The sequence below is a fragment of the Piliocolobus tephrosceles genome, chromosome 19 (assembly GCF_002776525.5).
Source record: "Piliocolobus tephrosceles isolate RC106 chromosome 19, ASM277652v3, whole genome shotgun sequence".
NCBI classification, from domain to species: Eukaryota; Metazoa; Chordata; class Mammalia; order Primates; family Cercopithecidae; genus Piliocolobus; species Piliocolobus tephrosceles.
In genome coordinates, this window is record NC_045452.1 from 4,908,319 (window position 1) to 4,925,655 (window position 17,337).

General features: G+C 50.6%; 1 protein-coding gene across 8 annotated transcripts in view; it reads right to left on the reverse strand.

Moving 5' to 3' along the window:
- The window catches only part of CABIN1 (calcineurin binding protein 1), a 170,680-nt gene that overhangs the window by 59,752 nt on the left and 93,591 nt on the right, over positions 1–17,337 (reverse strand). For all 8 annotated transcript variants that reach the window (XM_026448420.1, XM_026448423.1, XM_026448421.1 and 5 more), the window contains 2 exons: positions 7,103–7,285; positions 1,229–1,560 (listed from right to left, as the gene is read on the reverse strand). In XM_026448420.1, the coding sequence (XP_026304205.1) occupies positions 1,229–1,560; positions 7,103–7,285 (515 nt within the window). The remainder of the gene's footprint in view (positions 1–1,228; positions 1,561–7,102; positions 7,286–17,337) is intronic.

Consider the following 17,337-nt stretch of genomic DNA (forward strand, 5'->3'; position numbering starts at 1 on the left):
CAGCACCCTCACACCTCTATGCACCCCATTGTTTTCTCTGTGGTATTGGTCAAATGAGACTTGCTTTACTCATCTGCATGTTTTAATTTATTATTTATTATTTTTATTTTTGAGATGGAGTCTCGCTCTGTCGCCCAGGCTGAAGTGCAGTGGCACAGTTGCGGCTCATTGCAACCACTGCCTCCTGGGTTCGAGCAATTCTCATGCCTCAGCCTCCCGAGTAGCTGGGACTACAGGTATGTGCCACCACGCCTGGCTAACTTTTGTATTTTTAGTAGAGACGGGGATTCACCAGGTTGGTCTCGAACTCCTGACCTCAGGTGATCCCCCTGCCTCGCCCTCCCAAAGTGCTGGGATTATAGGTGTGAGCCACCATGTCCGGCCAGCTGCATGTTTTTAAGTCTGCTTCCCCCTTAGAAGCTACATGGGGCAGGACAACGACCAGGACACTCCCCAACACCTCCTGGGTGAGTGAGGAGAAACTGAAGGAAAATAAAGTCACCCCTACTATTTAGGCCCTGCCCAGGTCACATTACCTCCCCAAATCTAAACGCCAGCAGAAGAGGTCTGGCTGGGAAGCCCCTGGAAGCACTTAAGCCTGGGGCACAGCTGTTAAGGATCGCTATATCATCTGCTTTCCAAAAAGAGCTGGAGGAGGCTGTTAGCACCCAACCCCCATAAAGCAGAGGCTGTGAAGATGGTTTTGGCAGCTGCACCAGAGAGAAGAGCTCAGGGGCAGGGTATGGTGAGGAGGCCCCTGCAAGATGCAGCTGGAGAGATGGGGCCTAGGGCAAGCAAGGCCAGAACAGAGAGTAAGCAGGGCCCCTAGGGCACCTGGAAGACGGGCATGCTGTCGCTGAGATGATGGGTGAATGGCAGGGGTGAGGGAGCACGACATCAGAGTTTGAGTCGCTGCACAGCCCTCACAGGAAAGAGTAGTTGAGCTTATGAAATCCTTATCCCTCACCCCATAGCCTATCCCTGAGGCTGTGAGGCCCCCTACACTCCTTCCTCCATTCCTGGCTGTAACCCTGGGCCCTCACCACTGGGTTCCCTGGCAAGCTGGCCCACTCCTGGGGCTGGCGCTGCCTCCTATAGCTCTCTTGCCCATCCCTCCCATGTGCTGCTACCATGAAGCTCCAATCTGTCTTAGCTCTGCCCACCAACCTTCAAAGACGCTCGGCTGCCTGGGAAAATGCAAGCCCCCTTGGCCCGGCAGCCCACTCACCCGGTGGGTCTTGCTGTAGGTGTAGAGGAAGGCCAGACGGTAGAGACTCTTATAGTGCTGGGGGAAGCGACTCAGGCACAGGCGGAAGGAGGCAATGCACTGCTCTGTGAGAAACTGCCGCTGCTCCTCAGCACCAGCCGGCAGCCCCTGGGGGAAGGCCACTGGCTCTCCTGGGAGGTCCCCTCTCTTCTTCCCATCCCACAGGGTGGGTATGGATGCTGAGGGCTTGCCAGGGATGCAAGCAGAGGCTGGGGGTTCTGCAACAGGCTTCTGGACACCTTGCTCTGCAGCCCGGAAACCTTCTGGACTCTCCAATGGCTCCTCGTTTTTTCCTACAGTTGAGAAGAAGGAAAAGAAAGTCACCTTGGTTTTAGGCCCTGTCCATGCAGTGGTCTACCACCAGCGACGGAGGCGCCTCAGTGAGGTGACCAGCATGGCTGGACCAATGCCCTTGCTGAGTGGGTGCTGGACCCAGCAGCAGGAGGCACAGGGCCCGGTGCTGGCTCTGCCCCAACCGAGATCTCCTGCTCCATGAAACAGGCTGTCCCAGCTGGCATGCAGTGGGGGACCCAGAAGCTACAGAGTGGGAGTTAATGGGCTGGGCTCTGGGTCTTCCCCTCTGAACGGTGGCACAGGCTGTCCCACCTCTGGGGCCGGGGCATGGGGAAGCAGCCCACAAAGGGCAGGTGTTGCCACCACCATCATCAAATAAAACACAGCCAGGGTTCACAAAGTAACACACCTGCTCCCCTGCTCAGTGCTCGGCCCACTGCCTGCCCCAAATCCCTCTCCAGGGTTGCTGCTGCTGTGAGTGAGCCAAGTGCTCCCACATGGACCCTCAGGTGTCATGAGCCCAGCTCCTGAACACCCAGCCTTGCTCTACCAGGGAACATGGGGCAGCAGTTCACATCAAGATAGCCCAGGCTGGGTGGTGGAGCTGCAGGGCTGGCCCCAGGATGATGACAGTGGCGTGGGTGACTTTGGGCTATATACCCTGAGGTGCAGGCTCCTTGGCTACAGAAGAAGCTGTCTGGCCCGGGAGGGTGGGACAGATGGAAAGGGCTGGGGAGCAAGGGACAAAGGCAAGGGGTCCTGTGGTCTGTGGCTCCTTAGGCACGCAGGAGCATGGCACACACCCTGCGCAGCTTGCCTGGAGGAAGCCAGAGAAGCAGCCAGCAGCACCAGCTCTGAGGTGGTGTGCTATGGCTGAGCCCTCTCCCTATTGTAGTAGTGGCCTGGAGACAGCTGGGGCCTGCTGGGGCAGGGCCGAATGGGCAACAACCAAGGCCCCCAGTTCCCCACATGCTAAGTCAAAGCCTATCTGCAGACATCAGGTGTGTGGCCAGCTTGCCCACCATCACTATTCTCATTGAGGAAAGAATCTGAGCACTCACTCCCTATGCTCCCCTCAGCCACCTGCTATTAGTCTGATCTTCCCTCTCTGCTCCCCTGCAGCCCAGCCCACTGTTCTCCCTCAGTGTCCTTGGCTCTCCACCATCACTCCTTCTCCTGGAGCCATTGCCCTTCTCTCTCCCTTGCATCGCTGTCCCCAGTGGTATTGGCAAAGAAAAGCCATAAGAGCATCTCCGCTCCCCCAAGCCCAGTGCCTACCACGGGCTGCCCCTCCCCCCACTCTTTGAGGTGGCCCTAATGACTGAATGCCAGGAGGTCCTAGCTCCTTCCACACTACACTGTCTTCTCATGTGAGCTCAAGAAGTTGCCTGCGTCCCACAGCTTAGGGCTGGCATCCATCTTACAGAGGATACCATCACTTTATTAAAAAATGTGCCAGGTTTCTAATGTGTTCAAAATGTGGCTCACCAAATAGTATAAGCCATAGTAATGCTGGGATCAGCCCTGTGCTAGGCACGGGGGAGACAGAGGAATCAGATGATGATGCAGGCCTCTCAGCGGTTCACATCAGGCACTGAGAGCTTGGACACAAAGACACACAGAGCACAATTTTCATGGAAAGCAGGCAGAGGGTCAAGAATTCAGCCAGAAATCTTAGAACACATAAAGAGAGAAGAAAACAGCAATCCTAGACTGAGTTAGAAACCCAGCTGCAGGGAAGACCCGCTCAGGCGCCCCTCTCTTGGAGAGAGAGCTACTCTCTTTTCTTTCTTTTGTCTATTAAACCTAACCTCAAAAAAACAAACAAACATAAAAACCCGAAAAACAACAACCCCAGTGCGGTGGCTCACGCCTATAATCCCAGCACTTTGGAAGGCTAAGGTGAGATGACTGCTTGAGGCCAAGAGTTTGAGACCAGCCTGGGGCAACATAGCAAGACCTCATTTCTACAAAAAACATAAAAAATTAGGAAGGTGTGGTGCCACCTGTAGTCCCAGCTACTCGGGAGGCTGAGGCAGGAGGATCTCGAGCTCAGGAGGTTGAGGCTATAGTGAGCCACGATTGCATCACTGTATTCCAGCATGGGCAACAGGGCGAGACCCTGTCTCAGAAACAACAACAATAAAAATCAGTTGCTTAGGGGTCTGGGTGGCCTAAGGGGCCCAGGAGAGATGGGGTGAGCTACCTTACCCACAGCATCCACTCCTACTGCTAAACAGGCCTCATAGGTCACTACAGCCCTCCATTGCCTTACTGGAAGAAAGAGGGTCAGAAATGCCAACAAGACCACACCACATTTCCAGGCCAGGACGTCCAATTGTAACCTAACTGTATGAAGATGAGAAAACTTCCTTCTACCAAAAGAAAGCAAGTAAAACATGTGTTCTGGCTGCTCCAGCCTAGGCCAGTGCCTGACGCAGGCAGGGAAGACTGGCTTGGAATGCTTGTGGTGCATACGCCAAGGCCAACAGAGCACAGGAGCCATCTGATCCACATCAGTCCATGGAGGTCCTAAGAAGAATGAGGCACAGACATGCCTCCAGCTGACCCTCTGGAGTGATGTGTACTGATGGCCCAGTGAACTCAGGGGGCCTGGTTATGGAAGAGCCTGACCTGCAGGTGGCTCCACATCTTGGCAAGACACCAACAGCTGAGAGGCCCAGACGGAAATATGCCCTAGCAGGGACCTCAAGTCTGTCTCTTTTGACGTCTGAGATCGTCTTACTCAAATTCTCACTGGTCTGAGAAAAAAGCCCAGTGAGGGTGCTCTCCACAAAGGGCAGGCAAGATGGGCAGGAAGCTGGGCACTGGCAGGTCAACTGCCCCCAGGGTGGCCTCCCCCCGGCAACCATTTATCACCCCATCCTGCGTGCGGTACACGGGCATCGTCACTAGGCCTCTACTTGACCAGGAAGCGGCAGATGTGGCCAGTCTGGCATGCCCTTGTGTCCACTGCCTGGATCACAACAGGTGGTTGTCAACTCTGCTTTGGGTTTTACCCTCTTGCCCTCAGAATGATATAGAAGAGTGAGCTTGCGTTTAAGTGATGAAACTGTGGACAACTTTCTTCTAAATTAAATAAATAAGTCTTTACTCTTGTGACCTTCATATTTTAGACTTTTTTTTTTGAAGCTCTGCCCCCTGCAAAGGTGAGCTTCAGCTAGCTGCAATAGTCACTTCTGGGAAAGGCTCTTTCCTCAAGGCACCTCGGTCAAGGCCAGAGTGGAGAAAGACAGCTTCTGGAGAATTAAAGGAAGGAGGCTGGTCCTTGGGCAGTGTGACAGCTTGTGGGAGGGAGGGAGCGCATCTCAGTGCCAGGCAGGATGTGGCTGTCAGATGTGTTCCTGCTTTCCCTCGGTACCCAGTGCGTGGTACAGATCTAGACCTGTTGTGCCCCGCTGCTTGATAACAAATACAAAACGCATGAGCGAGGGCCTGTACCCCATAACATTAATGACGGAGGAAGCAGCAGGCTGATGATAGGACTCTCCATGAGGGCGTGCTGGGAAGGCAAGGGGTGTGGAGCACACTGGGGCCTGCACTGAACACTGCCTAGGCACTGCTATCCTGGCTTTCTGCAGAGAGGCCAAAGGCTGCTCAAGCACTGCAGACTGTGATGGCCAGGCTACTACCCAATGGGAGTCCAGGGGAGTACGTGTTAGAGACCACCACTCACCAAAACCAGGCCTGGAGGAGTGCTCTGCTCCCAGAACTGTGTGCTGGCAGTGGGCATTGGAAGCATTCCCTGCCATACCTGCTCTCCCAGCAGGAAGTTGATCAACTTCACCACCATGGTTACCAAGAAAAGATGGACTTAAGAGAGGAGGAACATGGCCATGGAAGCAAGAGGTTTCATTTCATGCTTATCAGCTATTGTGGTGACCTTTGGTCCTACCCTAACCTTCTTCACCAATGGCCAGCCCCACAAACTGTCTGCTTAAGCCACTGGCTCTAATGGAAGGAGGGAAGAGGCAGGACGCTCTTCCTGAGTCTAGAAGGGCCTGTATAAGGCTGTGCCAGACCAAAGCCAACTCACTCTCTGCGTCGTTCCCCCAATACCCATGTCCCCTTCCTCATGTAAGTGGGAGAGAAGTTCATGATGACACAATAGCATCCACAGTAGTCACGGCTTGACAGGCCACAGAGCACACATGGTGGTCCTTACTTGTCTAATAAGTTTAAAAATCTTATTTTTAAGACCAGAAATGCTGTATTAGAGTGTTAAGAGTGTTAAGTTACCTTTTTCCTTCCCATTTTAAACTTCCTACAGTGTGTTTACATCAGTTACAGAATGTCAACGCTGGCTGGCGACAGCATAGGGACTGCCTGGTGAGAGAGTGGGGTGGTGGCCTCATCTCTCTATGAGCACCAGATACAAGTAAATCCACATGGTAAGTCCTCCATTCTGTGCCCTCTTATCTAGTGTCTCTACCAGGTGTCCCCTAATGCGGATACTTCCAACCTACTGGGGATGTGGTCTCATGCCCTTTTAAGTCCAGCCAGGGGAGACTGGCAGGGAGCAGAGAGCTGGGAGAGATCTTCCTTAGTGTTAACGGCTCTGGCTCCACTGCCACACCTATGTGTGAGCTCCCATCCAGGGCTTGCTCTGAGACTTCCTGGGACAAGGCCTGGATCCCTCAGGGAGGCACTTTACCACCAACGTTTTTCCCCATCCATCCATCCCACCTGGAGAGGCAGCATGGGGTAATGGTTAAGGGCGCAGACTGAGAGGGCAAATTCTAGACCTTCTCTGAATCTCAGATTCTTCAGCTATAAAATGGGAATAGTCATTATGCTTTTTTTCTAGGGTGCTTGGGAGAACCAAATGAATTAACACAGTGCCCAGCACAGAAAAGAGTACAGGGCTGGGTTGTTGTTATTACTGTTTGAGAAACACCTGTAAGTCCTGGCCCTGGCCAGAGCAGGAAAGCTCTCAAATCCACAGCTGACCAGCCACAGCTCAGAGTGGGGCCAGGAAAGCTCCAGCCTGCCTGTGATCTCCCAGTAAGCCCAGATGTGGGGCTCTGCCAACTGATTTCTACAAAGGGGGCCTGGACCCCCCAGGAGAGCTGGGCATACCCCCAGGCTTAAATCAGGGCCCCCTGCCAAAAAAGGGAGATTTTTCCTGAAGACCTCATATGATTCAGACTGAAAACACACTTGTGACATTTAGGGTCCAAAGACTTAAAATAACCATTAACCAAGAAAAAAAACAGAGCACACTGATGTCACAGACAAGCTTTCCCAGGCTGGGCTGTGAGGGTCATAACAACAACAAGACGCATCCCTGAGCACATGTGGTGCTGGGCTCTGTGCGCACCCTCAGGAGCTCCCTCCCTCAACCCTCACAACCCCAGGGAGGGCACTGGGACCATTTCCATCCTACAGGGAGAAAAAACGGAGGCCCAGAGAGTAAGCGACTTGCCCAGCCAAGGTCCCTGGGCCACAAAGCCTTCAGTTCTGCCCAGATTGCCACAGGACATCAAAGTGGTTCTAATTCACCGAGTTAGAGCTTCATACCTCTTTCTTCTGTGGCCCCCTGAAGGTCTTTACCCGTCCCTCCTGCTTGGGAACTGAGAACCGGCAGCCTCTTCTCTGTGTAGGCTTTCCTGGAGCCTTCCAGTAAGCTGGTGGGCTCATTAAAGAAGTCCTGCGTCGAGCTGGAGTCTGAGAGTGCTACGGCTGTGCTGTCCTGGCTTCGGTCTAAGGGGAGAAGGAGGAAGAGAGGGCGAGAGCATTAACCTACACCACCTCCAACACAGGGGGCCTCCCTATGGTGAGTCTCCCTGCCAGTGGCCTGGGGACTGCCTTGCAGGAGATCGCCTGAACACAGCCATTCAACACTGCTGGGCCCAACCCATCCCAGAGGCCACGGAGGACTCACCAAAGGCACCAATCTCCATGGTCAACCCTCCTGGTGTTCCCCCAAACAGTGGTATTCTGGTAAATGTTTAACAACTGACTCTCAGGGAAAAAGAAAGCCCTGATTAATAGCACTTACTGATTTCTGGAGTGTAAATATTCCCACCATGGCAATTTTCAAGTTACCAACGTGCTGTTGTCAAATGTGGAGTTAGGAAGAGATGCACAGTAGCCACCATTATGTAGTTTTTCTACCATATAAATATAACAGAAATAAATGAAGTGGGAAATAATTCAGGAAACATTTTTAACCTGTTAGTAAAAGCCAGGTACGATCTGGAAGAACTCTAGATCTCTGGGAGCCACGGATGTAAAAGGAGTTTGTACTCACTCACTAGCTGCTGTCTTCAGACCTTCACGGGTGCTCATGAGAAAGAATGGGGAAGGGGCAAGGAGGGAAGTTGAGGAAACCTTCCTGGGAGTAGTGCAGACCTGGAGGGGAGGAGTGAGTGGTTGCTGCTATGGAAAAGGTACAAAGCCTGCCTGGAGGAACCGAAGCCTTCAGGCACGGAGGCAGGGGAGGAAACCTTGTTGCCTCCAGGGTACAGGTGAAGACCCACTGCAGCTGGGGAAGGGAAAAGGAAAAACCTTCTATTCTAAGGGAGGGGCAGGAAATCATCTAGAGTCCAAACATTAGAGGGCTCCCACCACTGAAGGAGGGGCAGAATCACGGAGAAAGCACCACCCCTGAGATGCAGGGACACAGAGTCCACCTAAGTCTGAGGCTGGGACCAAGACAACAGAGAACTACCCCCATGTCCCCAACCCTAGGCTGGCATGCACTGAGTAACAAGCAAGGCAGTCTACTGCAGGGAGGAGGCAAGAGCATGGAGGAGTACCCTCCCTGAGGTGCACACAAAGGCCTAAGGCTGAAGGCAGAACTCGAATGTGGGGAAAAACCTTGTGGCAAACAAGCTCCCCTACTAAGCACAAGGTAACATGAGAGGAATTTGAGCTTGGGAGGTTGAGGCTGCAGTGAGCTATGATTGCACCATTGGGGCACTGAACCATAGTAACAACAAAACCCAAGCCAGCTCAATTTCTGACTAGCCTAACTCAACTTTCCTTACTAAAAGCCTAGAAACAAAAGATGGAAGTCTATTCCAGGCATAAATATTACTTATTTCAGTCTCTTCTGTCCTATACATGATATCTGGTATTCAATGTAAAAATTACAAGACGCATACAGAAAGAAAGAAAAAAGTAAATCGTCAAGAGACAAATCAATCAGCAGAGCCAGACTCACAGATAACCCAGATATTAGAACTACATATCAGGGAATTTAAAATAACTAAGATTAATATGATTCATAAATATGATTAGTATGTCAAAGGCTGTACTGGAAAAGCTGAACAACATGCATGAACAGACAGGAAATTTCAGCAGTGAGATAAAAAAGGCAAGAGTCAAATGCAAAGGCTAGAAATAAAAAATACAGTAACAGAGATGAAGAGTGCCTTTCCCAGACACTGCAGCCAACCTGACACAGCTGAGGAGGAAAAGGAAATCAAAACTTGAAAACAGGTCACTAGAAATACCTCCAACTTATAATGGGTCAACTTAAAATTTTTTTGACTTTACAATGATGCAAAAGTGATATGCATTCAGTAGAAACTACACTTCAAATTTTGAATTTTGATCTTTTCCCAAGCTAGTGATACGCAGTACAACACTATTGCATGAGATATTCAACACTTTATCATGAAATAGGCTTTGTGCTATAACAGCAGTCCCCAACCTTTTTGGCACCAGGTGCCAGTTTCATGGAAGACAATTTTCCACAGACCATGGGGGTTGGAGGGGGATAGTTTCAGGATAAAACTATTTTCTGGCATTAGATTCTTGCGAGGAGCACACAACCTAGATCCCTCCACATGTGCAGTTCACAATAGGGTTCATGCTCCTATGAGAATCTACGGAACGCCTGCCACTGATCGGACAGGAGCCAGGGTTCAGGTGGTAGTGCTCGCCTGCCTGCTGCTCACCTCCTGCTGTGCGGCCCAGTTCCTAATCGGCCACGGACGGGTACCAGTCTGTGACCTGGGGGTTAGGGACCTCCGTGTTAGATAATTTTGCCCAACTGTAGGCTAACGCAAGTGTTCTGAGCACGTTGCGGTGAGGCTGGGCTAAACTATGATGTTGGTAGGTCAGGTATATTAAATGCATTTCTGGCTTAATTTCAACTTATGTTCATTTTATCAGGAAATAACCCCATTGTAAGTTGAGGAGCATCTGTAATCCAAACCCAGAGAATAACAGTGGGCAGGAGGAATCAGAATAGAGCATCCAAATGATCCAACACGCTAACTGGAGTCACAAAAAGAGATGAGGGAGAAACAGGACAGTGGAAATATTTAAAGACATAATAACTAAGAATTTTCCAAAAATAATAAAAGACATCAAATCACCAAGATTTTCAGAAAACATCAAGCAAGGAAAACACCTCCACACACATTACAAAAAAAAAAAAAAAGAATCACACCTAGGTGGGCCATTTTGAAACAGCTGAAACCCAAAGATACAAAATGTTGAGGGCAGTCAGAGAAAGATACATCAGATACAGAAAGACAAAGTCAAGAATTACAGCAGACTTCTCATTAGAAATTACACATATTTGAAAACATCTTTAAAGTGCTGAAGGAATAAAATAGTCAACTCAGGATTCTATACTCAGTGAAAATATCTCTAAAAATTTCAGGGAAAAAAAAAGGTTGGTTTGTTTTTTCCAGGCAAACAAAAACTGAGGGGATTAATTACCAGCAGATCTGAGTTACAAGAAATGTTAAAGGTAATTTTTCAGGTAGAATGAATATGAGGCCAGATAAAACTTGGATCTACATAAAGAAATTGAGTTCCCCAGAAATGGTTAAAGTTATGGTAAATACAACAGACATTCTTTTTATGTTCAATTTTTCTAAAACATTATTGTTTACTTTCTAAAGCAAAAATAGTAGTAATGTATTGTAGGCTCAGAGCATATGTAAAAGGGAAATGAATGAAAACGAGCACAAAAGATGAGTAGCTCTTCCACTGCCTAGGAAGCAGTGCAGTATCACCTGAAGGCAGACTGCGATGACTTAAAGGTGTATTTTCTTAACCTACTAAGGCAACAACTACATTAAAAAAGAAAAAAAAAGATACTATAATAAACCAAGAGTAGAGATAAAATAGAACTTCAAAAAAAAATTTTTTTTGAGACAGGGTCTCACGTTGCCCAGGCTGGAGTGCAATCGCACGATCTCAGCTCATTGCAACCTCTACCTTCCAGGTTCAAGCAATCCTCCTGCCTCAGCCTCCTGAGTAGCTGGGACTACAGGCGTGCCCCACCACACCCAGCTAATCTTTTGTATTTTTAGTAGAGATGGGGAGGCTGGGCGTGGTGGCTCATGCCTGTAATCCCAGCACTTTGGGAGGCCAAGGCGGGTGGATCATGAGGTCAGGAGATCGATACCATCCTGGCGAACACAGTGAAACCCCATCTCTACTAAAAAAATACAAAAAATTAGCCGGGCGTGGTGGTGGGTGCCTGTAGTCCCAGCTGCTCAGGAGGCTGAGGCAGGAGAATGGTGTGAACCTGGGGGGTGGAGCTTGCAGTGAACCGAGATCGTGCCACTGCACTCCAGCCTGGGCGACAGAACGAGACTCCATCTCAAAAAAAAAAAACAAGAGATGGGGTTTCACCATGTTGGACAGGCTGGTCTCGAACTCCTGACCTCAGGTGATCCACCTACCTCGGCCTCTCAAAGTGCTGGGATTACAGGCGTGAGCCACCACACCCGGCCAAGAACTATTAAAAAATAAAACTTTGTCTTGAACTTTATATATCTCGAGGTGAAGCTCAATAAACTAGCAACCAAGAGAGCTAAGTTCGAGTTCCTCTTGTGCCATTTACTAGCTGTGAGACCATAAGCGAGTTAAGTCGCTTTCTCATCTAAAAACTGCAACCACATATCATCTCACAGAGGTCCATGCCACACTGGCCTCCTGGGGAACACAAGGAGAAAGGCAGACACGGTCCCCTAGGGTCCACCAACCCTTTGCTCAGCTACCTTAAAAGCCTGGTATTGGTCCATGTTTTAGTGCCAATCAGCTCGGTCCTACTGGGAGGGCAGGCATCAGCTGCCTGGTCAGCAAACTTGCAACAACATATAAACTTGTTTTGGCTGGGTGGTTCAGGCCTGTAGTCCCAGCACTTTGGGAGTCCAAGGAGGGAGGATTGCTTGAGCCCAGCAGTTCAAGACCAGCCTGGGTAACATAGGGAGATGCCCGTCTGTACAAAAAATTAAAAAAAAAAAAAAAAAAAAAAAAACAAGGCAGGAGTGGCAGTTACTTGGGAGGCTGAGGTGGGAGGCTCACTTGAGCCCAGGAGGTTGAGGCTGCACTGAGCAGTGATCTCTGTACTGAGCACTGATCAACTGCACTCCACTCTAGCCTGGGTAACAGAGCGAGACCCTGTCTTAACAAAAAACCAAAATATAAAGTTGTTTCAAAAAAGTTGAAAGAGTCCAGGCTGATAGAACCGAAATTCTGCTGTGTCACCTACTATCTCTGAGAGCCTCTGTAAATGCCATAATTATTTACACTTCAGTTTCCAGGCATATAAAACTGTGATAACACAAGCATCCACTTCACAGAACTGTTATGAATAACTAGGTTAATACACATAAAGTGCTTGAATCAGTGCCTAACAAACAGTAAAGGTTCACAAAATGTCAGCTTATCAGTATTATTATTTCAGAGAACCTGGGCGTGTTTTATCTCTTATGTCTCAAATTTGCCATTACAGCTTTAGGTCTGAATGAACAGAGGGTTTTGCTGATGCCATATTGGAGCCAATACCTAAGCAGCACCATGTAGATGGGGGGGTAACATTGACACAACACGCCTGTCAAAGTGGGATGGCCTGCACAAAGGATACTGAGGATCAGGTCCGTGCTCCAAAGGGTGCCCTGCTGCTCTGGCCTCTTCACCCATGTCTCATCATATACCAGGATTTGGGGACAGTGACCTTGTAGGCATCCCTGCCACAGCCCTTCCTTCCTAGCTGCCTTTGCCATGTCCACTGCCCAGGAACTGATGGATCATCAGTATCAGCTGGGCTGACAGAACAATGAGAATGAGGACTTGGGAGGTGTATAAGACCCCTGAGTGGAGGAGAACGGACCTGACTGGAACCTCTTGTCTCATGCTTGTGAAAGGCCCTTCCCTGACTTACAAAGCCAGAATACAAGGCTCCATGAGCACTGAATGGCCGTTATGAGTAGGCCTGCAGCCCTCACAAAATGTCCCAAACTTGAGTCCCCAGCATGAGGGGATCAAAGAACAGGTGGGGCAGGCCATTCGCTGTCTGTGTGTAAAGGAAGGATTGGAAACGGGGAGCCTCTAGAGGCTATGCAGGGTCATTGTAGGAGCTTAAGAGTTGGGCTCCCAGACCCATATTCCCATCCCAGATCTGCCACTTAGGGGTTGGGTGATCTTGGCCAAATGACTTTGCTGCTCTAGGCCCCCACTTCATGTATTTTACCGTGATTGCCATAGTCTTCCTACCTTTGTCCCTGACATACATGGGATCCCACAAAGGTGTGGCCTAGTGCCTAGCACACAAGTGACTGCCCTGCAGCATTCACTCTGGCCCTGACAGTGAGAACACCCATGGCTTAGACAATGCTCGTGAGGCCTCAGAGTCTCTGAAAGACAGCAGGCTATGCTCCTGCAGTTGACATCTCCCTGAAAGACAGGCTAGGGCTGGCTCTCCTCAGCCAGCCTGAGACTAGCTGAAGTCACTGCACAGCTCAGCAGCACATCCTGCGGCAAGCTCCGGGAAGCAAGCCTTGCTGGGATGATTTCACCGACTGGCAGGCTGCCCCACGAGCTCACCGGCTCACAGGCTCTTGGGCTCTGGGCCTAAAGGAATTGCCAATTTGGTGGAATCCCAGCTGTGATCATTATGAAAACTAAGGACTGGTTTAGGCAAGTAGATATTTACTCTCAAAGTGCAAACGCCCTCTTGCTGCAATGTGAAGGAACCACGGATCCAGCCAGCAGGCAGTGAAGGTGGCCAGAACTCCTGCTCCCCTGAGGAACAACCACCAATTGAGTGGGGACTCTGCTGAGCCTCTTAAAATAACATCCACAGCGGTGGAGTAGGACAAGCACAAGCCAAGGGACCTGGCAGGGACAGAGGACTGCTGACTGTACTTTGCCAGGCCTGCCCTGAGCCTCTCAGACACAGATGGGAGAATCTGGAACTGCCAACCATCTGAAAAAACAGAGAGCAGAGACTGGTACTGGCCTTGGGGGGCATTGTGGTGATTCTAGACAAACCCTCGTCTAAGGGGTAATCAAGGTACCTAAGTGGCTCCGAGGAAGGCTCTGCTAATGGGGCTCACCACAGTCTTGGGTGCCACCTGCAGGTCATGATGCTGGGGTGGGCTGTTGGGGCAGAGCTGGAGAGCCAGGGACTATGTACACAGAAATGAGATGCCCAGCTGGCCTGTGAAGCAAGCAGGTGAGGGAGGTGCTTGCCAAGGTTCCTGCCCACTCCCAAGGGGGCAGCACCACAGGAAGGAGTCCAGGGATGTGTTATCTCTTCAAATGAGAGCCACCAAAAGGGACTCAAGACCCAACGCACGCTTTCTGCTCCTTTCAGATCTTGTGTGTCTGAAAGGGTTGGCACAGCCTATTTTAAATGACCCTGATTTCAAATACTAAAAGTTAACCCAAGGTTTCATACCAAGTTTCAAGCCAGTCAGACTGAAAGAACACCAAGTTTCAATTCTTTCACATCAATAGGGCAAAAGGGATAAATGAAAAAGCTCTTAAAGAATGGCTCTATCTACCTGGGCAGACAGTGCCCCAGCCCCTATTCCTCCTCTTCTGGGGAAGCAAACTTTCTCTGGTACAGCTGACTGAAGACCTCAGAGAGGCCACAGACAGACAGACAGACAGACAGACATGAACAGTGGCATAAGTTTGCCAGGAGCATCACAGAGCATGTGAAAAGGACCCTCACCCTGCCACCAGCTGGGCTGCTGTGGATGGGACAGCCCAGGGACTGGGTGAGTCAAGGTAGGGAGGACAATGTATCACAGTGCTGGGAAGAAGCTCTTGGAAAACAGGACCCCTGCAGTTGGATAAGCTGGCAGGACAGGCAGCAGGGAGGGTTGTTTGGACTGCGGTGTGTAGCCCAGAGCCACCCCAATTCCTGAAGCAGGAAGTCTCTGCTCTGGGGGGCCCCTGAAGAGGGGCAGGAGGAAAAGGAAGGATGCTGCTGAGTGCTGTTGTCTCCCCACTCCCAGCAGGCCCCTCTGCAAGGTCATCTCTCAGGTTATCAGACCCACAGCCAAGGAAGGGCCAGTGCACCCAGGGAAGGCTTCTGGGAGAAGAGGGTCAAAGGCTTCTCTGGGGTGGGACCCCTATCCATCAGCAATGTACCTTTGGGCAAGGACCAACCCTCCCTGAGCCACCATACTCCACCTACTTCCCGGACAGCTGAACGCAGCCTAGCACCATCATGCACCGCTCTCATGTTGCCCAAGTGAACTGGGAAGGCTTTGAGTATGTGTGGAGAGGGGATTCTGGCCTCAGAAACAGCCTACAGGCCTGGCTCCAGTCCCACCTCCTCCATGAAGTTGTCTTTGGGATCCTGTGGCCCTAGGTTCAAATGGGCTGACATGCAACTTTGTGTGCTAATAGCCTGTGCTGAGTCCTCAGAGGACCAGCTGGGTCTGCCTATGCTCTGCAGAAAAAAGCTACCAAGCCTGGTGGCAGAGGCATTCTGTTCTCCTGCCTCGCCCAATAGAGCAAGGCCAGATGGGAGAAGTCAGAGTCAGGCTGCTGTTCTGTGGAGGGGCTTTGTGGTGAGGAGGGGGTTCTGGGCGTCCTGGTTCTGAGGCAGAGCAGAGCAAGAGACAGATGGAAAGCCTCTTTGATGTAGGAGAGCCAGACTTAGCCTAAACTTCCTATGGGGCCGGGTGGAGACAGCCTTCCAGGGAAACAGGCACCCTGGATGGAACCTCCAGGGACTGTCCACAGTCCAGGTATCTAGCCTTGAGTCTCAGGAGCTGAGAGCTGATTTCTTTAGGCAGCTGCTTGGAGGCCAACAGGAAAGAAGAATGGCACTAGCAAGCAGGCTATAGGCTGGCCTTGCTCTTTTTTTTCAGAATGTTCTTTTAAAAATCTGCCCACACAAAACCTGCTCATACTAATTAATATTTGTGGCAAGATTATAAATATTTTATTGTTACTGTTAATTACTGGAATGTTTCGTGTCTATGCATCTGGGCCACGCCAGCCTTCCCTCTGAATCCTTAGGAGGATGTGCATCTGCCAGCCAACTGCTTATTAAACCACCTCCCTCTAAGCTCCAGAACCTTCCACTTCCAGGGTGGGATTTGTAGGATCAACTGTAAAGGAATGACAGCTGGCAAAGCAGAGGAAAAGAGACCTGGCTCAGTGACAGAAAGGCTGCCTGTCCCCACTCAGTGTGAGAACAGACTCTGTGTTCTGAGTCCTCCTTGTTCAGGTGTGACTCAGCTCCGAACCCTTGAACAGTCCCAGGATTTCCAGGCCAGCCTAAAAGAGCTCTTTAGTGACAAGATGCAAGTTTCCAGTGTCTCCTTAAGTATGCTTCCTCCATTTGCTCCAGCAGTAAGACCAGAAACAGCTCACCACCATTTGTTCCATCAGCCTGGGGCACTAAAAGCCTGAGGAAGAAGATGTATGGTTGTGCTACTGCAGCAGCTCTGACTAGTGCCCCAGAAAAGACCACAAATGTCCTGTTGACCAGGAAACAACAGGTTTCTAAGAACTGTAAACTTGGGTGGAATTAATATTTTGAGAAATGTTCTGACTAGACAAAAGTTGCCTCAGTCAATCCTGGCCAGCCACAGGGAAAGAACATGTCCACCAGAAGCAAGCCTGGCCCTGGGAAATCGGGATGCCCACTGTCAGGCTGAGGAGACTGGATGGATGCCAAAGAAAAGTGGTATCAGAAACCTGGGGGTCCCTGAGAGACAGACAGATACACGGCAGGCAGCAGGTGGTCACGAGGGCATTGTGTGAGGGCCAGGCTGTACCACTTGTCCATTCTTTGCCAGTGCTCACAGGTGAGGGCCAACTGAGCACTGCCAGGCACCTCGAAGCCCTGATATGTGCAGACACTGTGGTGCTGCCCTGAGTGGGCCTGATGCTCAGAGGCCTCATCATGCATCTCTCATCCCACCCTCTGAGCCAGGAAAGGCACTAACCAGGGAGGCCTCGGGAGGCTTTAAACATTTTCCTGACCAAAGGCAGGTGAGCAGCCTTGATACAAATGCCAGAAGAAGCAGAGCAGTTCTGTAAGGTGTGAGGCTGGCATCCCCCAGCCATCTAGTGAGCCTCCCAGGAAAGCTCTTCAAAGGATGGTGGGAGGGAAAATGTGCCTGCCTTAGAGCCCAGAGAGAGAGATCCTGTGACCACATCACTCTCCCTACTGCCCACAGGAAAGAGCCCAACCCTCTGAGCCCAGCTGCTTTCCCAAGCTCTCTCCCCTCAAACTCTCTTTTTCATCCACCCCAGTCACCTCAGTATCCAAAAGCTGTAGGACTCTCCAACCTCCATGACTTTGTCCCCACTGCCCTTCACCCAAAATGGGCCCGCAGGCCTCTCTAGAGACTCACCTTCTCCAGGAATTTCTCCCAAACCACCAAACCCCGTAACTTGCTCCCGTGTGCCAGCTCACGGCACTCCTCCTTGGCACCAACTACTGCCCCATAATACCATGGACATCAGATCCAACCTGGGAGGAGGAATCAAGGCACTATCATCTTGACTTTCCCCATGGCACCCTTTTC